Consider the following 25,183-nt stretch of genomic DNA (forward strand, 5'->3'; position numbering starts at 1 on the left):
AAACTATTACCTGAAAGTAGTCACTTAGTAAACTGATATGAAATGAAGCAACCTTAATGCTCCCAAGTGTCCAAGCTCCTTTATGCCAGATACAGACAAAACACAGCACAAGATAACTCTGTCCCAAAGAATATATGGTCTCAAATGATCGTACGACTTCTGATAATATCATAAAATTCCGTCAAATCCTTGAAACCAAAAAGTTCAACTGGTGCAGGGAATAAATTAATTAATACATTATTTATAGAAGAAAGCTGAAAAAATATTGTATAAAGCAATCCATAAAGCCTTAAAAATAAACATCTTAATGCCCACAAAGGTTGCATCTTCAAAGTGACATTACTTACTGTGGTTGTGTTTATAAACAAGTTAAATATAGTGGAAAAAAAATCATAAATAATAATAAAAAAACCCTAAGTGCATAGCCTTTTAGCTGCTTCATTAAGTCACTCCTGCCTCTCTCCTGCACTCACAAGTTAAAGAGTGAACCCAAAGTGGACGAGAACACGAAGCCCGGCCGGTGCGGCGCTCCAGTGTTGGGCAGTGCACACGAACAAGGCTCTGCCTGCGAGAGGAAACCAAAGACCATGTTTTGGCTAACTGTCTGGCTCAAAAGGCCTAAAACATGGGACCTAAAGTTTCTATGGTTGAAGGCCCTTCCCAGCCTTCAAATAGCATCAAGAAAACAAGCACAAAGCAAGAGACAGGCATCTGGGTCTGCAGGTAATTATGGTTCAGCACTTCATCATCCCACAGGACATGAAATTTTGCTTTTTTTCTTTCTTCTTTTTTTTTTAAAGCAACGCAACCCCAAGTCTCTTAGTAACTAAATGAGAGAGACCAATAGGTTTCTGAGGAGCACACATTTGTACCTTCTCTGAGAAATATATTACTGACATAAGCGTCTTTGCACCTCACCAGAAGTTCTTAAAATATACAGACCGTGACTTTAGTAAGTCATCACATTTTTCAAAAACAGCTAATGCCTGATGAGATGAACTAGGGGGTAGGGTGGGGGGAGTTTCACATTTTGATAATCTCAGCAAGTAGAAATTTAGCAGAAAAAACTGCCCCCTCAAAGAGCTCAGATAAAGGGCAGTGTAGTGGAAGTAAAAATAACTTTAGCTACCTGTCTCCAGATATCTTCTACTTATTGCAAATTATCATGCCTACACATCACATAATAGAATGTTAATACTACATTGGAAATTAAAATTATCAATTTTATATGATCTATACCATTTTTTTCTGCTCCAGTTTATATCACATATTCTGAATTCTAGACCAAGGTTTGATTCCTTCCCACCTGCCTTTTTGCGGTTACCGGAAGATTTAAGAATTGCTGCCGGCTTGCTTTGAGGGAACATGCCTCACTTGAAGGTGAAGGTAGAACACAACCCACAGAATAATTACAAGTAACGCACCATCGTTAGAGCATTTGCAGTTAATTCCAGCCCTGTACTCCATTTGGGAAAGTACACAGATCAGGCCCCGGATTATTAATCAAGACTATTTGAACATTTTTGGCATATAAAAGTGAAGATTACTGGCTGTTTATGGAGGAGAAAAAAAAAAAAGAGAGAGATTGTTGTTCATTAGTCAGAGCAATTACCCACGAGGAGAGCTGTGTGCTCCCTCTTCCCCACCATCTCCAGTGGGGAAGGGCAGCTCCCGGAGAGCCGGTGAGGTCTGCACCTTCGGCCAGCACATCGAATCACACCTGCTGAAGCTCCAACAGCACACAGGCAGGATTAAGCAGCTAAATCTTTTTTAAGCCTTTTCTTTTCTGGGCCATATAGAATTTTCCTGAAATAACATTTAAACATTACAATAACCATTCCCTCCCCCCTCATCAGCAGAGATTAGATTTTAAATTACTCTTCCTCCCCTTTCAGTCGCTCCAAACACCACAGAGAGGGTTTATGGCTAGCCTTAAATACGGAGAGCAATGCCCTTCCCACCGGCCACACCATCTCCCCTCGCATCTCTGGCATCCCACTTGGGAGACTGATGCTGGAGCCCTTTCCCAGCCCTTTCCCACGAGCCTGCTCCTTTTGGGGCAAACATCACACCTCTGCCCTCGTGCTTTTAAAGGGGAGAGGAAAGCTGTGCTCGCACAGGCAGATCTGGCCTTGCCTTGAGCCCTTATTCTTGGACTTTCCAAATAAGCCCACCAGCTGCCCACCCCTCCAGTACAGGTTGCTGCAGAGCTGTGCCGGGGGATGCATCCGGCTGCCCCACTGCTGCTGTGGAGGACCAGCCACTGCGGCCCGGCACGGAGGAGCGGAGCAATGCACTGCCCCGAGCCCAGGTGTTGCCTGAAGACTGTAGGGTGGACAGTGAATCCAGTATTGTTTAATGCTAGGCATAGGTTTGCAGAAGGTGGAGGAATAATGTTCCTTTGTGAAAGATGACACTTTTCCTGCAATGTTTAACCCAGGTAATAAAAATGGTAAGAAAGTCTGCATCAAAGCTGGGCTGTCACAAGTCAACCCAGTGAGACAGCAGCCTCATACCAAGGGCTGGACATGCCGTACTGCAAGCATGTGTATACATATATCCCCCCTTCTTGTCCCCCATCTCGTTTAAAGCTCCACGGTGCCAGAAAGAAACGATGTCTAACCAAACCAGACACAGGTGTAAAGGGCAGGATATACACCGCAGTATGTGCCACATGCTGCCAGAGAACAAGAACTTAAGAGATGTGCATTTAGAAGACAACTTCAGTCACAGACTAATTTAACTAGTATTACCATCACCATGAAAATCATTTGAAAAAATCAAGAATATATTGACAGCAAAGACAGAGGGAAGAGGCAATAAAGACACTTGTCCACAGGACAGAACCTGCGCCTCCTTACATAGATGATCTCCTGAGGCAAGCTGCTACTTAGGTCTGCAAATATGACAACAGACCTCTTATCTGCATGCTTCCATCAGAGGAGAGCACATAAGAGAGCGTGATCTTTTCCAGCCAACAGCGTTGTGCTGCAAGTTGTTGGCCAACAGTCACCTGACTGGGGTTTTATACTCCTGAATTAGCGCACAGATGTGCTGTACCTCCACAAGAAAACCCCTGAAATGCGCACGCAGCTGCACACACTAAATATACAAACCACCCACCTAATCTGCTCAGGTTCAGAAGCAGTTCGCACAGGACTCTGCAATGACTCCAAAGTCAAATCCATGTCGGACAGAACGAATTCGAAGGGAGGTCAGAGCCAAGACCAGCACTAGCTGGTCACTGCCGGGCTGCCGGGGCAGGGGTCCGCATTACGTGTCTGTTCTGCACACAATACACCGGGATAAGGAAGATGAAGTTTGAAACAGAGAATAATATGCCTTGTTCTTCTCTGTTGTAGGATCGAGCAGGAAAGCTTTTAAAATTGCTGATAGGGTGGATAAAAAACAAAAAAAGAGCAAAACGTCTTGCAGAGAGCCATGTTGCACTGACAGGCTAGCTTGTCAAATTATACGGAAAGAAATGACCTAAAAGGGTGGCACCTGCAGCTGCCATCCTCCACAAGGAACAGCAAAAGCAGTCTGCCAGCGTCACCCCTTAGTCCTGGGGAACTGCTGTCCCCAGAGGCACTTAGATCACACGCTCCCTTGCGACAGTAACACTGTTATGCACTCCTCAACAGTGGGAGCGGCATAATAAATAAAATAAAGGGGCATGGTAAGGATTCAACATACATTTTTTTTTCCTGTGAATTTTAATTCTGTATATATATATTTTTAATGATTTAACTTGAAAGGAGTAAAATATTCTTTGACCACCTTGCACCAGAGTTAAGCAAAGGATCAGCAYGTAAAAGACTCACTTCAGATCCCAAGTTACTTGAGCTCATAGTTCCTACTTCAGAAACCATTATTAAGCACATATTATCAAAGTCAGGCAAATCTTATTCTTGAAAATGAGTGTATTTGGACAGAAACAGTTAATCTTTTCATTGCACCTGTCAATGGTTTGCCATATTAGGTTAAATTAATGTATAGTAACCCCTTGTTTCAGATTCTCATACTCAAACAAAAGGTGAGCTTCTACTATTTGCAAAGTTTAAATAAGATCAGTATTTTGTGAGGATGGCTCATTGCTGACTCATTTCTGACTCATTCAGATGCAATGCAGAGATGTTCTTCTATACTACATGAAAGCACAGTTTCTTGGCTTGATTAAAAAAAAAAAATTATTAAAGACAGCCAGTCTTAAAACAGTACCCAACAAGGGAGGAATTGAAAAAAAGCACATATAATATGAATTGCTCAATACAAGACATACGGATCATTTCCCAAAGGAATACAAAAATTAGTTTAGTTGAAACCAGAATGAATTCCATCATGGTACTCAAAAAAAAGATACCACTTTGCATTATATACATCACAGATGATATTTTCTTTAAAAAAGATTAGCCCTGTTAATGTTAGTGAATAAGCAAGCAGTAGCTCTATCTAAAAATTAGGAGAACCAGAACACCGGGTATATAAGCCCTGGGCAGTTCACAATTCGGGGTGAGGGGACGGAGGCCCCAGGACAGCACCCACACAAGTCTGTGGAGCTATGCCATGAACTGGGCCACAAAAATGAACCAGTTTTGTACATTCCTAATAGCATGATTTCGCAAATGCTTCTACTGACACAGTGGTGAGGTCGGCAAAACACAGCACAGGAACAAATACCTGGAGAAAGCAGCAGATAATATTTCTGCAACAGGTTTTATGGATAAGAACAACACGTGGCTTAGCTAAACCCTGAGGTTAGAAGGCCACGTATAAAGCAGTCTGTGCTCGAAGACTTGGTCTGCACCCCTGGTTGAGGATTACTGCAGGGAACATAGGGCACAGGATGGGCAAAAGCACAAAGTTCACAGGAGCCAGAACATGAGCAAAAGGACTTGGAAAAGAGAAGTGGCCAGGGTGGAAAGAGGAAATGCCTTGGTCAGGAAAGGAAGCAAGGAGGAAAGCAAAGTGTAGATAAAGAAGGTGGAGAGAGAAGAGCAAAAAACAGGGCTAAACACAGAGAAGGGGAGAGAGAGAGAAAAAAAAAAGATAATTTAAGTCAGCTAGTAAATGTGGAATAAAGCAAAACCTTCCCTCAAAGAAACAGAAGAAATCAATGAAAGAAATGTCAATTCAGTTGTACTCTGTAGGCATTCACTACAAATTGCCAAAATGTTAATATATTCCCATGCTTGATGTGCAATCAGTGTTTTCCTCTGCAGTATTTAATCTCATTTATCAAGCTTCTTAGTACAAATTAAGTTACAAGGTAATCAATTAGATTCAAAACACAGCTTGTTTAGTTGTTTTAATTTTGCACTGTAAGCATATTCACCATAATTTCACAATTAGCTCATCAAAAACCATGAAGCGCTTACATAGCTTTGCTTGTTGCCATTCAGATTCCTTGCCTGAATCATCACAAACGTATCAGTTTGCAAAGTCCCCGTTAGGGTTTTTAAAAGCCTGGCAGGAAAGGCGCGCAGGGAAGGAAGGGAGGAACACGAGGAGGCCGCACTGTGGGGCTGCTGTTTGAAAAAGGAAAGCGGGACTCAGGAAACCGCTGCCCTATTCCAGACTGACAGGCAGAATGCCGAAGCAACTTGCAGCTGGACTTCTGTGGAAGTCACTGTTTCATGAGGTTATAATAAGCTGGACAGGCCATTTTTGGAGCCGGAGGAACCTGGGGCTGCGGCTTGCAGATTCAGCAGRTTTTTCCCGGCAGGTAGAAGAGACGGCATCGTCCTCGGGCCCCAAAGCGGGGACGTATCAATGGAGATGAGCGCAGAGCGCGTCCYGCCAGCAGGGCATTGCTTCCTGATATGGAAGAATTTGGGAGGGTTTTTAATTGCTGTCAGCTGGGCAGGGCTGCTCTTTTCTCTCACTGGTCTGAATTGCCAATTAAAACACTGTCCACTGGAGCAACAGTGCTAGAGATCGTAGCCGTAGCTGCTGGGTGTCGCAGCCAGTCTGCAGGCTCTTCCCATTACCTGATAACCCGTCACCCCAGGTACCCCGTTCTCCTTTCAATGGCAATAAGGCATCACCTTGCAAAAAGTCCAAACTCCATGGAAGCTCACTATTACACTGCCAGAGAGCTTCACTGTTACCCCCTGCAACATCTCTGTATCCATTTTTGGATCTTGTTTTAAATTTTGAGGAGAAATTTTCTGGGGTGGGAACTGGCCATCTGCTATTTATTATTAACATATCTATAGCTAAACAAGCACATGTCCACGTGTAGACAAGACTTCAAGACAATTTAAAACTGTATATTCCCATATTCCAGGTTTGCCTTGTAACCAAGAGCTGCTAAAATAATTATAGAAATATTTGGATAGTTATCATCTTTTGCTTAAGTTTAGGTCTATGTATTCTGTACATAAAGTCTTTCCATGCTCTGGCAGTTTTGATCAAAAAGATGATTAGGAAAACTCCATATCTAGGAGCCTGTTCTCCAGTTTTATGGATTTTGGGGGGTTTGGGTTGGTTGGTTTGTTTTTCTTTGCTTTTCTTCCCGCTCCCCCCCTTTTTTTTCCTCTAGTAAAGTTAAGTTTAAAGTTGGTTTCAGTAAAGTTTTTTTTAGCTGAACATGTCAACATTTCCTGACCACCACGGTGGAGGAGGTAAAGAAAAGCCCAAATGACACCAAGCGTGCACCTGCAGCCTGAATGAGTGGGCCAAAATAGGAGCAAATTTTAGAAAGCTACACTCCTGACCCACATGTGACCAAGCAGCTGAGTGTTAAAGCAAGAACTGTAGCACTCGCTAAGACGGGAGGAGCCTAGGTCCACCCCTTGTCCAGGCTCTGAAAGGGCGTCTTGGGCTGGGAGGAGGCAGCAGGGTGACAGGAGCAAGGCAAAGCCGCGCACGGCTGCAGCTGACGGGTGAAACTCATTATCACCTGCACGACACACTTCAGTGTCTTAGCAGTTATACACAGTAATGCAATCAACATTTGCTGCCACCTGCATTTAGCTGAAGGTGATCCAGCCTGACTGCCAACCCTTCCCCTGCCCCTGTCCCCGCTTCTCGTGCCCCACAAGCAAGGACCAGGTACCTTCTCCTCCAAACTGAATTTCTGCCTGTTACAGTCCTCTAAGCCACGCAGTTTCCTAAAATCACAGACCGGGCTTAGCACTAAACACGACTAAAAAGTTTTTTTGTTCTCTGCATTACATTCCTGACCTAGATATTAAAGTTATACATATTACAGCCTAGTAACTGTGGGAGAAGTACCTCCGGTGTTCTGCCTGGATACAGGAAGGCAACAGCTGCATAATGTTATGAGCTCTAGATACAGATTTGTTAGTTTATTTCTCCCAAAAGGGAAGCCGTAAAAATCTGATTGCTGTCCAGCAAGGACAGGTTTTCATTAAAATAGCTTTGAATTGGTTTACTTGCTACTGTGCAACCACCACAACAAAAATTGACTGGAGCAAGGGAATGATTTTATTTTCTTTTCCCCCTGCAACATTCAGGACAAAATTTACTACATAAACTGAAGTTTTCACAAATAATTCTGATCTACATCTTAAACTATATTAATATCCTTTCCATTAACCTCACAAAGGCACACAACTGCTATATCTGAAGTGCCTGGGAATGCAGCTGAGATGTTCTCTTCTCTTCCCCTGGCCCCATATGCAAAGGCTCAGTCCTGTTTGCAAGTATAACATACAGCCGAGAAGCATCTACTGAGAAATTCAAATTAATGGAAGGCTGTAGCTCAATTGATCTTGCAGTCAAAAGAATTACGCTGTATTTGCAGAGAGCATGAAAAGGCTATCTATTTTATAACGTGGGTGTAAATTCAGCAGAATTACATGTCTTAAACGAGAGAGAAAGAGTCTTCTCAGCTGCTCAAATAAAATGCCAGGAAGCAAAAAGATGTAAACAGATGGTCTTGAGATTTTCCAATTACAAACCTTTTTGGCAATATACAAGTGGAGGAATTCCAGACATTTGTCACATTGACATCACTTTGTGGTAAGTAATGGGATTTTGGTTTTTACAAATTGAAACATGCTGTTATTTGAAGACCACAACCAGCTACCTAAATCAAAATTAGCACTCAAGGAGTTAAAGCCACATTTTAGAATAGTTCCAAATCTAAAGGAAGCAGCTCAAAGGCACAAAGACGCTTGTATTGAATATAATGTTTATTCACAGATCCACTAAGATTTTGTAATGTAGCCAAAACATGTAAGTAACTTTGAGCAGGCGGGCATGCTCATACTGTTAATGACGCTGTAAAACTGAAGCTCACCATGAGGAAAAGAGGCAGACTGCTAAACACAACCTCCCAGAAGTCAAAGAAACCCCCAGCTTCTCAAGGGAGCATTATCTGTAAACTTTCAGTTTTGGTCTGATTTTGCAAGACGACTGCAAACAAAGGAACTCTGAAATATGCATTCCTCCTCTTATTTTTGTGAGTATCAGCTCAAAAATTAACTGCAATTCCTTAAAAATTAGGTATGCTTAAGCATTGAATGTTAGCATTTGCAAGTCTTATGCTTAACAGGTTCTTAAAATGGGACTTGCTAGCATTGGGGGGCTGAGAAGGTGTATAAATAGGACTGTGTGGGCCTTCAGAGCACCTCCCCGAGGAGCTCCAAGCAGCATGCGTGCAGGCTGCTTTCTGAAACAAGACCTAGCTTTCAAAATGTAGACAACTGTGGCTTTTGGAGCTCTGAGGTTTATCTGCACTCCACCTAGACATTGCACCAATGCTGGAAGCTGGGGCCCAAGGTAGTGCTTTCATGAAGTAATCATTGACAGCAAATCTCCCATTTTTTGAGGGGGGAAAAAATCTCTTACCTGGGCTTGGAAGAAAAGAGGGAAGGTGACTTTCAGTACTTACTTTCTAATGTACATTAGCTGCTACAGATTCTCATTTTGGATCAGGTAAGTAGTAACAATATGCTTGATTTCACAGTTATAGGTACCCCTACCGTCATACCAAAATACACTAAGGACCTTCTCGGATTCAAAAGAGCAACCCAAATACAAAACCACATACTCCACCCAACCTTATTGGGTTATTCTTCTAGGTTATTCTAATTTGGAAACTGAAAGAGCATTATAAAAATCTTTGGGGCATGTAATAACAGTTAAAAAACAGAAAGGAACAGAGTGAACGTTAATTTCATTCTACAGGAGGATTGCTTCAACACCAGGATTACCTTCAAAATCTGAATTTTTGCTCGAGTTTCCAAATTATTCTATTCAGTGGCTAATAAGTAAGAAATTCATTTTAAATTTGTTATGGCAATGGTAAAACTTAAAATATGCATGAGAAGACACAGTACTCACCACTAAAATGAACAGAAGATATTACTGAGGAATCTTCTCAAAACCAGAGCTAACAACTTCTAGCATCACTCAAACTATGGCTATAGTTGGAATGAGTTGCTGCTTAATTAGACTAGTCAGAAAACATTAAAAATTAAGATTGTTGTCCATTGATGTGGCTTTTTCATAAGAAAAACTTACTTTCAAGTCCAGAAAATAAAAACTGTGCTTACTTGTTATTGGTAGGTCCAGTGGCTAAGACATCTGACTGCAACTTTGGGAAAAACCCTTGTTCATATTTCCCTTGACCAATCTTCATATCAAGCAAATGTGGGTGGATGGCCGTGTGATCAATCTTCATCAGCCGCTGCTCGATGGATTGGGCTGCAAGTTATATTCACAGGTGAACAACCGCATTAGCGAGCTACCTGAAGACGTGCACTACAACAACAAAAGTAGTCATGCTCTGATCCCTGAAAGCTAAGAAGTTAAATATTCATTTTAGTGCCTGAAATCTGTCACTTACAAAAGTGAGGAAACATCTGCACTGTTACTTCATTTTTAGTTTCCTTACTGAACACAATTAGTATTGGGACAAACAAGTTAGCAGTTAAACAAGCAGGTATTCAAGGGAGCTTAATGCTGACAAGATGCATTGCTGAAGGACAACCCTGTTTTTATTTTATTTTATTGTCAAGATGGATACAAATATTTTTAAAGAGCTGTGCAATCTTCCCCTGCAATTAGGTGGTTGGCTTTAATCCTCTTTCTGCAAAATTGAGACTTCTTAGGCCAGTTGCGACAGGAGCAGCTCTGCGAGGGCTGGACATCTCGCTTTGCCCAAGATATGTTTCCGTGGACAGATGCGTGGGGAGCGAAACCTGAATTCTGCAAACACCTCGCAACTATGAGATCCTCCCCCTGCAACTGGATACGCTATGACTGGACAGCGCATTCTGAAGGGAAATCCTTCTTCGACAGACAGGCCTTGAAAAGCCATAGGTAACTGTAGGTAACTTGCCTGAAGGGCAAGAGGGGTACTGAAGATGAGCAGAAGCTGGGAAGCCCTGAGGGCTACTGCAGGGACAGAGAGGGGCCCCCTGGAAATCTCCGCTCCACTGAGATTAATGGAGTTTAGTCACCTACTTCAGTGACGTGAGGATTTCATCTCAAATCTCTAGCTGACCGAAAACAAATCTGTCAGCTTCTTAACACCGAGCCAGATACGCTGTGAACAAGAGGGGAAAGTAGGTGTATGGTGGAATCAGCATTTAATTAACAACTTGATTATTCCACTTTTTATAGCCCATCCATTAACGGACAGGCTCATTCTTTCAGCCTATCACGGGTAGTGAATAAATATGCAAAATGTAGAAGCTAAATTCATTTTCCATTTGTTAAGAACAACTTAGAGCCCATGACCTATTTTATAAAACTGTGATGGGAAAGAAACTGTCAAAATCTACATATATTATCATTAGAAACTCAGCAGCTTTGTATTGCTTTCTTTTGGAGGAAGCCCAAAAGGCCTGGGTAGTATGGGGGAGAGAAGGTTTGAAGGATTCCAAAAACAGCAGGTTAAACAAACAAGTGTTGGATTGGTGCTCGATTCATGTATGTGTGACTGGTAAATGTGAAGGAAAGTAGGCATTACTATCAGTTTGCTGCTTCTCACAATACAGAATATGAGGTTCCGGTGCCACAATATCTACTGAAACTAGGCGTTGCATAGACAGTCGACCTGCAAATTAGAATTGTTTTTAATAGAAAAATTAACCAGATAAAGGATTTTTTTCATGTTTCTGCCACATTTGTAATAAGTAAAATGTTCTCAAGGAATTAAAAAAAAAAAATCCAAAAGAAATGTATTTACCTCAGTTCATTAATATATAACTCGAATTCAAGAGTATAATTCCACTCTATTACTTGGAAATAAAATAAATACTTTCACGATAAGAAACTTGGGTATCATTTGAAAATGTGCCCTGTGACTATACTGAAAAAATGTGAATCTTCAGTACACAGCATACAGTGCATTAACATCAAACTTATATTGCTGGAGCTACTAAAGATCCCATACAGGATTATGTCTCTGGCATCCCCCACTGCTCTGGCCAAATGGTGCAGGTCAAAAAAAGTTCTTTTTATGGAAAGGGAAAAACAATGTCAGTGAACTAGACACAGGGACTCAGCTCCTCTATGTGGTGCTGGCCCAACAACTAAAGCGAAGGAAAGCTCTCATTGCAATGATAACAGGAGTTGTGTGAAACGAGAAAGAGCAAGTCTCAATGCGCAACTCCGTGGTTTGGTTTGTTTTATTAAAGGCATCAGCCTAGGAGAGTTCAAACGGAAGGGCAAAAGGCTCCCTCTATTTTTAGCATTTAAAGGAATACTGAAGATTTTTACCTAGGGAAAATGAGGTCACTGCTAAGTACTTATCAGATAACTCTAGGACTTCCTCACCAGCTGCAACTCTCAGATGACTGAGAAACTATATTTCTTTGTGGATGACATTGTACTTTTGAATATTTTATTAGCCCAGCTGAACATACCTGCTTCTTTTAAAGTGCTGCATTTCTGGTAGTTGGATGTCCGCAGTGCAGGGGCCCTTACATTATATAGCCTTATTTTCTCAATTCGGGAGTCAAAAACTCGCAGAAAAGGGTCCTTCTCTTCCCACTGAGAGATTATCTTATTATCTATGAAGGTTGCAAACATCTGTGTTTCAATGAAGTGAGAGAGGAATGGGAGGTAAGGCTCGGGTTGGTCCGAAAGGAAGGAAGCCTGAAATACAGAAGAGTTAATTAGTGCACATTCCCTCTTTGCTTCAACATGAAAAGTCTTCCTATGGGAGAAAACAGACGCAGCAGCTAACAGCAAGGCTTGGACAAGGCTTCGCCACCACAAAAGCACCTCTTGTGGGGATGGCAGGAGCCAGCTACAAGGGCATTTGGCTCATGGGTCATCTCTTCAGTCATGGGGGTGAGAAATAAGCGGTCAGGGAGGGCTTTGTGACAACTAGAGTAAAGGGAATATGGATATACGGAAGTAGTTCATGTACTGCCAGCATTTTCAGAGAAGTATAGCAGCTACTATGTGCAGGAAGGCAACTGTGTGGGACCTGTGGCAGACCACCACCATGTGTGACCTCTTGGGACCTCTGGTCTGCTGATCCTTGGTTGGGACTGGATCACGTATTAAGATATCAGAGTATACAATGCTTTTCAGCTACTGCTCTTAGAAAAGAGCAGAGGGGCAGTTAATCATGAAATTCCAAATAAAAATCGAGTGGTGTGCCTAAACCTACCTGAGCTTCGAAAACCCTAACCTTAGAAGCCCACTTTATTGTAGAAGTGCTAGGAGAGATTGCATAGGCAACCCCGTTTCTGAATGCTACACTGTTCAACACCTGAATACAATCAAACAAAAAAGCCACAGCAGCATTATTTGATCAAAAACTGACAGAAATCAATATTTAGCCTGTTCCTTAATGCTTATCCCCTGAACATTCTCCTTAGAGCAGGGTTTGTATCTAAAAAAGCTGATGGTTAGGAGCACTGTGAAAAGTCACTGAGAAAAAATAATTGTGCAAGCTTCAGAACATTTCTCATTCCTTTTGCTGGCTTACAGACTATTTATTTCCCCACTTCTAATCTCAACTTGCATGTCACTCTTCTGTACATGCTACAATGGAGTCATAACAGTAGGCTTCTCACATAATGATGTGGTAGCCTTCTACAGAGCAATGCTACACATTAACAAAATACTAAGCTCTATTGTGAGATTAGAAAACAAGAAACATGAAAAATTGGATCCATTTTTTGTCTTATGTGTGAATCTCTTGTCAGTGAAGAAAGAAAAAAAGTCCCTTTCTATTGCTATGTCTCCACCAAATCCACAAGTAAAACCCTGTCAGCGGTTCAGCAGTGTCTCTACTCAGTCAGTGCTAGTCAGGATGGCTCTGACCATTTCATTTCAGTGGGTCTGTACCAGTTTACTTTGGCAGAAGATCTGGCCCTGTGTGATCAGAATGGACAAATCTGTCTGTGAGGCAGATAAGGAATGGAGGATTAAAGAGTGATATAGTTATTCCCTCCCCATCCACCTCGAGATGGAGGAAAAAAAAGTAAATAAAATAAAAAGACATAGCTATTTTTACTTTGTCAAAGTTTTGCATTTGTTCCCTGTTTGTCAGCCAGGATTCCATATCGGGTGCAGCTTGAATGACAAAAGCCTCGTAGTCTGCAAACATTTGTGTGAAGCGGTTGGCGAAAACCTCACGAAGCTGCACGTTCAGTTTGTAGTCCCGCAGCTCCACCTCCTCACACTGCAGCTTCACATCCCTTTCTTTTTCCGCAAGGGGAGCTGTGATGGTCATTTTTTCCACCGTCACGCCTGTTCTCTTGGCTAGAGCTTGTAGGCGGGCGATTGTTTCGTTGCCTTTTAGCAGCTCGTACATGTTGATGGCATTGCTGGGGATGTTCCCGTTCTTTTTGTCATTCACCAAGTCATTGAGAACCAGGTTCTTGAGTTTGGTGGCACTTTCACTGCAGTGCAGGTTACCTTCTGGGGGGATCCCAAACTGGAGGAGAACCTCAGAGATTTCCTGGATGAATTCCAGTTTGTTGGGGAACTGGGGGAATTCTTCTGGCAGTTCTATGAAATGGTTATCAATATCCACAAAGCACAAGTTTGCCTGAAATACAAAGAAAAATTTTTCAAAATGGACACTTGGCACTGAACTCATTCCTCTCCTAAGTAACCCATACTTTCCCAGGATGTTTCCAGGCAGCAGCATCATAGCACACCTTTGCAAGAGACCGTTAGCTATGTAGTCCAGCGCATGACTTTGGTAAAGCTGGGGGCCAACTGAATAGCAACGATTTAAAAAAAACAAAACAAAACAAAAAAAATCCAACCCCTCTTCCCCCCCCCCCAACAATCAGCCTCTTTCCACCATTCTCCCAGGACTTTCAGATCCTACACTTCATGCTACAAAGACTGGATATCCCCTCCTGGAACAGCCACGGATGCACCTGCAAGAAGGATGCACAGCACCACTTCTCAGCTCATGCAAACACTAGCTGTGTGAATCACTGCATCTCAAGGTTGTTTACTTTACCAGGAGCTGACTCAGCTGCAAGAAACCTCTGTAGCGGTGCTACCAAGGAACAAGATATTCAGTGAGGAAGATGATGCTACTGGGAGCAAAGCCACAAAAAATGGTCCCATGCAAATCCTTTGGGATCATGTCTGAGTATAGTTTGCCCGTTGGAGGCCAAATCCTATTTTCTTCTCTCCACTCTGCTTCCAAGGAAGCTGCTACTCTTGGAAATTCCTCTGCCTGAGATTTAAACAGAGTGCTCCTAGACAGCTTTTCTACACATGTAAATGAATCTCAGTCATAATATTAAACCCAAATGGTGGCATGAATCTAGCAGAGAAGATACTTTTACTAGGAACGTGTCCATGGTGGGAGGGAAGAGCCTTGCATATATATTAATTACATTGCAAATGCACCCTCAGGAATAACAGCAGAATGAACACCAGTAACTGATCTTCTGAACTGCAGCTTACATCTGAAATTCACTGGCTGAGAGCACTGTGCTGAATAAAATCCTAAACCAGGTCAGATTCCCAAGATACCAGGCTCTGAAGGGTTTTACCCTGGCATAAAGCTGCCGAGCAGGAGATGCGGATACCCGCAGGGCAGCAGGTCTTTGCTGAGCTGGCTCTGCCATTACTCCAATTCCTCGACAGCACTTTCACAGCACTTCGCTTCTAACAGAACGCTGCAGACAGCTTCAGACTGCACGAACAGAAAGGACTTTTCCTCCTTTTCTGAAAAGGTTAACTTTAAGCAGGGCAATATATTCCCACAGCAAACATGGTTATAAGATTTTGGACATTTCAGGGATGTGTTTAACATTAATCACATTTCACACAGATACTTTATAGAGTATTAGGATTCATTTGGCAAAGTAAAAGTGTCCCTTCAGCTTGCTTTTCCATAATAAATTTGAAGCATACAAATAAAATCATTTATTCATACAAAACAATTTGCTTTACTTTAACATATATTAAAGAGTCATGGTATGCATTGGTACAGTAGTTTAGCTCAGGGACTGTCTTCTTATCTATCAATATTTCATTTCAAAGGCTTTTTTAATTTCAGCTCTGCACATCATTTAGAAAATTTGAAAAATGAGATTTCAATTCAGAAAACCCTCAGGGAATTGGTCTCACTTCTCTCTTCAAAAACATCTGATGATTAAAGTTAATGCAAAGCGATTAGTAACCTTAAGACAGCATGGTGGCCAGTTGTTAGAATTTTTATCTCTAACATACAAATGGTTTATATTTAGACCAAGAGCTTGAAAAGCTCACCCCTGGCCTGAACAATAAAGGAATGCTAAAGTGAACAGTGCTTCATCACTGCTCGCATGGTAAAGGATTTTCTATTTTTTATTGTCTATAGAAATCTGATATTCTAGATCCTCCCTGTTCAATACCCTTTCTTGCTCTCTCATACAGTTACCTGAACTGTAATTTTCATAAATGTTGAGTTGATTTTTTTACTCATTTGTTAAACATTGTAACAGTTTCTTCTTCCACTATTACTCTTCTCTCACTAGGGATATTTAATTTGTTATTCCAGCAAAACCCCATCACATTAAAATTTTAATTTAAGGAAAATGACAGCTTAATCAGCTAAGTAGAAGGATATGACTAATAACTTAAAAAAAACCCACAGTAATTATGTAACATTAGTATAGTTACTGAAAAGCATAGCTAGATACCAATTTCATTTCTAAGCCAGTACAAATTTCACATGATTGGGCCATTGCATCCAAGAGTTAAGACTATTTGCTCTGTTACATGCCACCAGGGCTAAGGATCAGTCACCTCTGCCTAACACCTAAAATAGATCTCTACTAAAAACCAAGTTATCCTTGCCCTCTGTGTTTATTTCTCCACTTCCAAGTATGAATTCGCACAGAAACAGCCTTCTCAACTTGGCTCCTCACTGCTGATCTCTGGTAGGAGCACCTATTCTGAAGGCTTGGAAGAAGTTTTGGCACAGAGCCTGGCACAGCAGAGCTACAGTCGCTGCAGTTATTCTTGGGGTTTCCATGGATTTTAAGAGGAAACCCACATTTTAATGTGCAACATGCTCGAGAACAGGCTCTAAAGCACTGTCACCACCTTGAACACAGAGCAGGCTAGCAATATCCCAAAGACTTCACAGTAAGGAGTCTAATCAGTGATTTTAGTCTTCAGTGACCAGGTTAAAATGAGAAGCAGTTTTAATCATCTTGGTCAAGTTTCAAGTAGAAAAATCTCTGTTTCCTTCTCTACCACCAGTGATCTCAACACCTAGATTAGGAGGAGTTCTATTTTTTTCCCCCTCTGAGGAAAAAGTAGTAGATAAGGCAATGTGAGAGGAAGTTTTCACTTCCCATTGCATAGGAGAAGATGAGATTTTCGGTCCGAAAGACCATCACTGAGTCAATATTTCAAAAGTATGTATGCGTGTGTTTGCTTCAAAGCAGTTCACAGTCGCAGTATGAATGCATCTCGAGCTTGTCTGAGGCCAGGCTGCTGCACAGAYGCAGTCAGGAGCACATGGGTTCATCCACAGGTAGGGATGAACAGGACAAGGCACCCTTCCCGCTGGTGAGGTGGGGACAGAGACTAATTCAAACCACCCAGCAAGTATACCTGAAGTCCAGTTTTCTTAAAGACCATCCCCAAATGAAATGCTCTTTAGTCCTCTGCTAATAGGACTCTGATACCAACAAAGAATAACAAAACATGGTGAAGTGTGTGATGGAAAGAAAGCAGAGAAACTTTAATGACACAGGAGGAAGCATTTAGAAGTCAACATAATTAGCAGCACTCACTAAATCCAGAAACACACCCAGAAATGCTGCAGGGATGTCTCCCCCTCCCTCCCTCCTGCTGGAAAACACTGTGGTCTAGAGCTTCTCTGCAGACAGACTTATCGGTGCCAGGGAAGCTTCGTAACACAGGACACAGCACTTTCCAGCAGGGATTCACATAAATATTAGTAACACCTGTACTTTAGAGCAGGAAGAGCAAAACCTGAGCACCACAGGTGGGACCTACCTCCTGGGGGAGCTCCAGCTTGGAGCGGTCGGTTCCCTCCTTGGACTGCAGGCCCATGAGGTAGGGCACCGGAGCGTCCAGAAAGTGCAGGAGAGAAGCAGGAAGGATGGGGACGTACACATGCTGCCACTGAAACGGGAACAGGAGCGTAGTGATCCCTTCTGCTACCGTCATTAGTCGCTGGTAATCTAAACGGAGAGGGAAAGACACTGAGGGATCTTTCTGGGTTTCACATTTGAGATCTGGTTTAGAAGGACATCCGTGACAAAACAAGTCAGAAAGCATGTTTATATGGTAAGATGTTCTTTCGAAAATAAGACAGTACTGCAATATTTAGAAGCCTAAACATTATTTAATTCACCAAAAGTCATTACCCCCAGGAAGAACTTGCTGAACATAAATATTCATATCTTATCTAGATCTCTTCTGTCATTAAGTTCATTTATTAAAAGGATACCAAAAGTTCTCTCTGCAGTACAGGATAATAAAAATCTGACTCTATAAGAAGTGTATATTTTTACAAGGGAAAAGGAGGAGAAAGGAATAAACTTTCTCGCTTGATCCTATCTGTCTATCTCTACTCCACTTGCTACTACTTCTGAGTATTATTTTTCTAGGAGAGACATCTTGCTCGCATATTAGCAGAAGTTTCTAGTCCCTAAGTGTACAAAAGCACGTTTAAGTAAAATAAAAAAATAAAATAAAATTCAGTTTTCATAAAAATATTCTGTACAGCTAGAATGCCTATATCACAGTATTTCCCCTAATTTGTATTTAGTCCATTTATTTATTGCTTTATACTGCTTCTGGTTTAAGTAAAGGCATTGTGCATTTTCTTTTAAATTAAAATTTAATTAGATCCAACTGAGCCAGAAGTATATTTTAGAGCTGAATAAGAGCAAAGTATTTCTCAAATATTCAGCTCGCACAATGTAACACCACTGCCTATTTTTTAGTATAAATGAGGCAATCCGTATTTAAGAACATGGTAAAAAAATCACACATTGCTATTAAAGGGATGGTCATCCTTATGACAAATCTCAGCTTGCAGACAATCCATCAGCAAGCAGGTAACGACCACTGGGTCTTGCAAGCTGTTAATGAATGTGAAACCAGATAATTGCTTCTGCTTCATATTATAAGCAGCCTGTGTATCAAGAAAAACAACTTCCCCACAGTTTCTAAGAACACAAAAGTACTTAAAACATAATTCCTTAGGAATCCTGACTTATCGTGAAGCAGCAGCATGCCTCATTAACGGTAGTGGCTAGAGATAGGAAAACTGAAGTGCAAATATTTTTAAATGACTTTGAAATTGTGCAAGATATATTGCACAGACAAGAGCTGAAGCCAGTTCTGATTCCCACTCTGGGGCTTAGCTACTTGTGAAAGCCGTTCTTTACTATTCACAAAGAGTTATTCTGTTCCCCTTCAGTGCACAGGTACTTAATCAGTAATTTGCTAGAGGAGTGGCAGACGGGACGTTTCCACTGTGGCAGTACACAAAAACAGAAGTTCTCATCAATGATGGACAAACCTCAAGAGCTTTGGCTTGAGCAAGCAAAAAGTTTTCATTGTCACAAAAGCCAGACTCAAGATCTCTGCTAATACCTGGGGCATTTCCCGCCTCTTCCAGTCCCTCCTCGCTGCTCTATGAAATTAAAGATATACATACGAACATGCGGGTTTTGAGTCACGCAAGAAGTCTTTTCTCTAGCTCACAGACTGCTTTTGTACAGACAGGAGCTCAGCCTGGCTCTTCCCCCTTCCTGAACCAGGCAGCCTGATACTCTGGCAGACATCAGCGACAGCRAAAGCGCTGTCATCTGAGACTGCACTGCTTTCAGGGGGTCACTGGGAAGATGCACTTGAATAAGTATGCAAATTAAAACAACAAATTGCATAACCTTTCTCCTTCTTGCTAGCACCTCTCTGCAGAAAACCAGCACTGATCTACGGAAGGTCAGCTGCCAGGGCAAAAACATTTTTCATCTTGTCTTACTAATAGCTAGTCATTCAATCTTAAAAGTGTTTTTCATATATACAAGCTAGTCTCAAGGTTACTTCTCAAAACCATTCCTAGCTACTAATTTTACACCAAAGATCAACTATTTATGAATCTCTCCCCATGAAACAATACATAATTATACACATCCATTGGTCTATCTTGTTGAGGAGCATTTATGCAAAATCAACATTCAACACCTACTGGTGAAGCTTAGGGATCTCAGAAATTATGATATTATGTAAAAATTTTATAATTCTGTGAGTTCTGGAAATTAAAAAAATCAAGTATCAAAAGTATGTGTTAGTATGTACAAGACAATTTCAAAGTCTATTCTGATCTCATGGTCATGTGAAATGACAGAYCTTTGCAAAAAGATTGCAAATGTCTTTTTGATAAGGGCATTCAACACCGGAAATGTGAGCTCACTTTTTTTGGTTCTATTGATAAGATTTAACGCTTACACCAGTACAAGTTTTGTAATCAATTTACTGGGAGGAAAATAATTTAAAACAATACGAAAAAAAAAGAAAAGAGATGACCATACTATTAGGCTAACTGTTACCATTTGGGAACGCTTATTAGTGATGAGCAGAGATAAAAACCACTCATGTCCTTCTCTTCTTTTGGTGAAGAGGAGGAAGTCCCCAGAGTTCTCCAGAAAAGTAAAACCTGGAAATGGTTCTTTTGATATTTCTTTAACAAAGTAAGAAATTCTAGTTACTTTGTGTTTATTGTCAAGCCTGTACAAGGTTAGACATCTCTTCTTCTTAAATTTCCCTGTAAGGAACAAAGTCCTTTTTAACAGACAGATTCTTGTACCCATCGGCATTTGAGGGAGGCTTACATGGCTACTGAGCACAACCTGGAAACAAGAGATCAATCCACTTCCCCAAAACAAAGAGAAATAAATGGGAGGGAGAGGAGGAAAAAAAAAAAGAAAAAAAAAAAGGAAGGAAGGAGGAAAAGAATGAAAGCGGAAGCAAAAATCAGTGTCTGCATAGACAGCGTGTGGTTCTGTCAAGGGGGAGAGAATTTCCAGATCCTATCCCACCATCACTATTAGCGTTCAATAATATTCTCCAACTGTAAGTCAAGTTTTGACTGTTAGATTTTACGAATAACAGCCCAGGTGGGAAAACCAGTCTCTCATCTTACTCCAACCTTTAGAGCTAGAACAGCTAGTTAGATAGTATTCACCAGTTTAGGAAGTGTGCTTTGAGAAAGGCTTTTTTGTTGAGCAGAGAATGCACACAACAGTCCCATTTCCCATCTGTCTGACAGCAAAAAACATCTGGAAAAGGTATGAAAAGTAAGAATATTCTCTGGGTGTTATCCATGAAAAGTCACAAACTCACAATGACAAAAGGCTCAAATCAAGGCAATTCCATCAAATAAATAAACGTGAAATAAATGCCTTCCTCTTCCCAGGGCTCACCCACCTCATGCTGCGCATGCAACACTGACCACAGAGAAAGACCCAGTGATGCCACCAAGCTTGCTCTGGACAGCTCTAAAAGCACGAACAAATCGACAGCCCACAGTGAGCAGCAGCTGCCGCCCCCAGAGCAAACACCTCATCTGTGCGAAATCACCCCGAGTACAGAAATAAGCAAAACTTACGTTCTGGCATACAGCGGAGACCTATGCCTGTGGCAGTGCCTCCCCTCCTCCTTGCCACGCAGCCTGCAGCAGCAGAGGAAGGACCCAGGAGACCTGGAGACTTCCTGAAWGCCCCAGACACCAGCCGTGTTTCTCTGCAGTGTGCAGACGGGCTTTAAGTTTTTCTTACCCTGGATCTGCCTTTCCAGCCAATTGCTCCTCCTCTCTTATTTCCATTGCTGTACCCCTCTCTCCCCTTCAGTTTGCATTTATCCCCAGTCCCAGAGTGATGCTAGCATCTACCACAGTATTTATTTTGCTTGGCTGTTATACCTGCTTCCCTCGCCTGCCTTCTTGGGATATGTTCTTCAGGGTAGGCGACACCAGCAAGCACTGAGCCTCCAGCAAGTTAAATCTTTAATTTATATACAGGGCATTTTCCAAGAAAAACTGCTCAAGGCAGACAATCCTGCGGCAAAGYGGCTCCTATAGCAACTGCTGCCTCCTAACAGCAGCTTAGCTGAACTTGGCACTGATCTCTCTTTCACACTTAACCTTTGCGCTGGAGCAGCGGAGTTGAACTGAAGTGCTCTGGACCCATCCCTGGCTCTGGCAGTGCCTGCTGGGTGCCTCTAGGCAAGTCCCTGCCTCTCACTGCCCCACACTGGGAAAGCGGCAGCGGGGCTGACCCACTCCACGCACGCCGACCGATCTGCTGTATGAGCACTGCGTTTCAGGCACCCTTTACAAAGTTCCAGAAATATTCACAGGGCTCACAAGGTGCAGCATAGGCCCAAAATGCAAAACCTTGATGATTCCTACAGAATTACGAATGACTATTTTGTGCTGGAGATGGAAACAGTTTAGCATTTGAACATCAACTCACTATAAATGTTCTTCTGAAAGAGGACAATATTTGGCAAATATTTGGTCCTGATGTTGATTCCTCGTAATACAGTAACAGGACCATAACCAATCAGCGTGATATTACAACAGATACTGTGCATACAGAAATGCTGCTATCCCAAAGAGCTTGCAGTCCAAACGTGTAAGACAAAGACAATAATAAAAATAAAAAAATCCCTCTCCTTTCATTTTACAGATTGGAAACAGAAGCTCCAAGATGTTAAGTAATTCATGAAGCCCAAAGGAAAAATTGTTTTTTTTGTTATACAGAGAAGTCTGACATCTCCAAATCCTTCCCATACCACAGCAAAGAGAAATCAAGTTCTTCTGAGAAGAGAAAGAAGATATCCATGTTATCTCTGCTCAGGACAGCCAACACCTGCCTAGTTCAGGTGCTGCTCCCAAAAATGGGTTCAAATCTATAGTCATAGTCAAACAGAAGAGAGCTTCACCTGGGACCTTCTCAGCAAATGACCAACCACAGGATTTTTGAGTATATTGCATGTGCAGGAAAGAGCACACACACTCATTCAAACCAGAAACTATGGTCTTCCTGTAAACAGTACACTGTTATTTCAGTTTCAATACATTGGTCTTTCCGATAAAGATCAATCTGGCAGTTTTTCAATCATCTGTTCCAGTAATGTACCAAAGGTAACATAGAAAGTCTACAGCAGAGCTGGAGTCTGAACCTGTATCTTTTAAATCCAGTACGATGCTTTAAAAGTGGGCCATGCTTCCTCTTTCTTTTCCTTTCAAAACACTGTTTTATATGCAGTTTGCAAGTACTTGGAAGTACTTGAAAAGATGGGTTACCTGGACACCACTTCATTTTCTCCATTGCTTTTTGAACATGCATAAATTATAACATCAACTTTGTAAAACCACATGTTCAAAGATGCGTCCTGGAAGATACTTAGAACATATTCACAGACAGTGCCTGATCAAAAGGAATAAAACTCTAAATAAGTTTAGTTTAAAATAAAAACAAACAAACAAACAAAAAATCAACGGACCTTAATAAATAAGAGCTACTTGTTCAAAGGGAAACACTTCAATCAGCATTAAAACATTCTTGCAACTAAAAGCCTTTCTGTACGCTACATTTTGAGTCAAAGTATTATAAGCAAGTGCTGCTCAACAGCTGTTTTCTTTAATAAGATATGGATTTGTTGAGCTAGGTATATTGGGAAAACTGGAAAATTAAAATTAATATTTTGCTTTGTACTCTGAGCATAAGTAAAAAAGGTGCACAACCACCCCAGCAATGATTATGAGACCTGTCCAGTGGCTTGGTACCTGCTGATGTGTAATGGTTATACATTGCACACCCAAAAGGAAATCTGAAATTTATTTCCAGGACAAAAATTGTTTATGAAAGCAAAATTTTAAAAATCAGATTTCAATAGATCCATGGGAGCAATGTGTACATCTCTTACAGACTTCAAAGGGCCCTGGAAACTTCCAGGCTGTATTTGCTTTAGATCCTGGCAGCTGTGATGACCGACAAGTCAGACCAGGCGATTTTCACCAGCTGGGATGGAGATGTTCAAGAAAACGCGCGTTTGCTTCAGGAAACATTTATTCTCCATTGAAGTCACCTTGTACCAGCACTGCTTTGGGGGAACTGTCACAGGCCAGTGAGAGGGAGCTGTAAGCAGCGCACCGCCGTGGGGACACACCACGCAGCAGCTCAGCGCCTCCCACCCCAGGGAGGAGAGTGGATTTACCAGCCAGGGACATGGCACATCAATTACTAGATAAAAGCAGAGCAGCAATTTATGCAAACCTGAATACACATATTTTTTTAAGCTAACGGCATGATCAAGACAAGTGTGCATCTAATTGCCTGAACTAGGAATTAGCCTCTCAAACCGTGGGTCAGCTCTGCCCTGAGGGAAAACGTTCTGAGGCCAGCAATTGCTGAGGCCAATTCTTGCCATTTTTCCCCTCTTTGGCAAACACTTAATGGAAAAAAATCACTTCCACTTCTGTAAATTTCCATTTACATGATTTGTGTGTGTCACAGCCTGCCATCAGTGGTTCAGCATAAATTAATTTATGACTAAGAGCCACCCTAAGAACTAATTCACAGGAAAACTTGAATTAGCTCCCATTACTGACATGGTTAAGTCTCTGAGAGCAGGGCAAAAGTCTGCGACAAGCTCACAAAAAGGCAGTAGGACAAGATCTGGGGTGTGAAGATGTGCTCTGACAGCTCAGGTAGCTTCTTGATCTCCCCTCCGGTGGATGGGGCCGGCAGAGCCTCCCCTCCCGGCAGTGGTGGCTGTCACTCTGCGCCGAGCAGGATGACGGGAAGGACACAGCCTCCATCCTTGCTGTAAACTGTGCACCAAATTAGCTACTGCTCCTACCGTTATTCCAGGCATAAAAGGAAAAGGGGGGGGGGAGGGGAAAAAAAAAAAAAAAAGCTGCCCCACACCACACATCCTTCCTGAAATAAACGCAATGTTGTCAGGCAATGCCTTTGTTCAGGACCACTTTCGACTACCTTCGCATTTACTTGGCATTTGCCATGCTTGGAAAGGTAAAGGCCTATTTTACCTTTTTCCTGCTCTCAAAAGTTAAAGATGTTTTTCTAATGGAAAAAACGTAAGATACAATAAAAAAAAGTGAAGAGGTGATGGAGTGTGTGTTTGCGCATGTGGAGTTATAAAAGTAGCTGCCAATCTTCTTCTATACTTCATTATTGATTCAAACAGGAGTTTGCATCAATACATTATTTGGTTTCAACTGCTTTAAAAACTCGATTTTCCAGGCCATATTGACTCATCTAACAAAACAAAGAATATTAAAATGAAAACTGGCTTTGCTTTTTCACTTAAGTTGAAAACCAAGAGGATACTTGATTCTTCAATTATTCTATCCAATTACTTGTCTCCTTTCCAAGAGAGCAAGCACTGCAGTCTCCTATGGCTGTGGCACCACTGAGGCTTTAAACACTGGTCCCTGTCACAGCATACAAACATTTTGTCCCCACATAACTTGTCTAGTCTTAGTTCTGTAATAGGTTCCAAAACATTTTTATAAATACAAGTTTGGAGTGCAGCTATTTAAATAATGAGTGGTGGAGAATAAAGATTTTCTACATAGCTGTTTGGTGTAAAAATGTTTTAACAGGCAAACACAGCAAGCATACATTTTGTTAAAAAAAAAAAATACCTCCCCCTAACAGACACTGCAAAAGTAAGATCTTCCAGCTACCAACTTTTTCTAGGCCACAAC

At 41.7% G+C, this 25,183-nt stretch overlaps 1 protein-coding gene across 1 annotated transcript in view; it reads right to left on the reverse strand.

Moving 5' to 3' along the window:
• DENND5B (DENN domain containing 5B) overlaps positions 1-25,183 on the reverse strand; it is a 119,361-nt gene that overhangs the window by 25,175 nt on the left and 69,003 nt on the right. Inside the window, exons 4-7 of the mRNA XM_026070455.1 lie at positions 17,425-17,612; positions 13,454-13,990; positions 11,847-12,078; positions 9,528-9,678 (exon numbers count right to left, since the gene is read on the reverse strand). Coding sequence (XP_025926240.1) covers positions 9,528-9,678; positions 11,847-12,078; positions 13,454-13,990; positions 17,425-17,612 — 1,108 coding nt within the window. The remainder of the gene's footprint in view (positions 1-9,527; positions 9,679-11,846; positions 12,079-13,453; positions 13,991-17,424; positions 17,613-25,183) is intronic.

This window comes from Apteryx rowi, unplaced genomic scaffold (assembly GCF_003343035.1).
Source record: "Apteryx rowi isolate R43461 unplaced genomic scaffold, aptRow1 scaffold_31, whole genome shotgun sequence".
Lineage (NCBI taxonomy): Eukaryota > Metazoa > Chordata > Aves > Apterygiformes > Apterygidae > Apteryx > Apteryx rowi.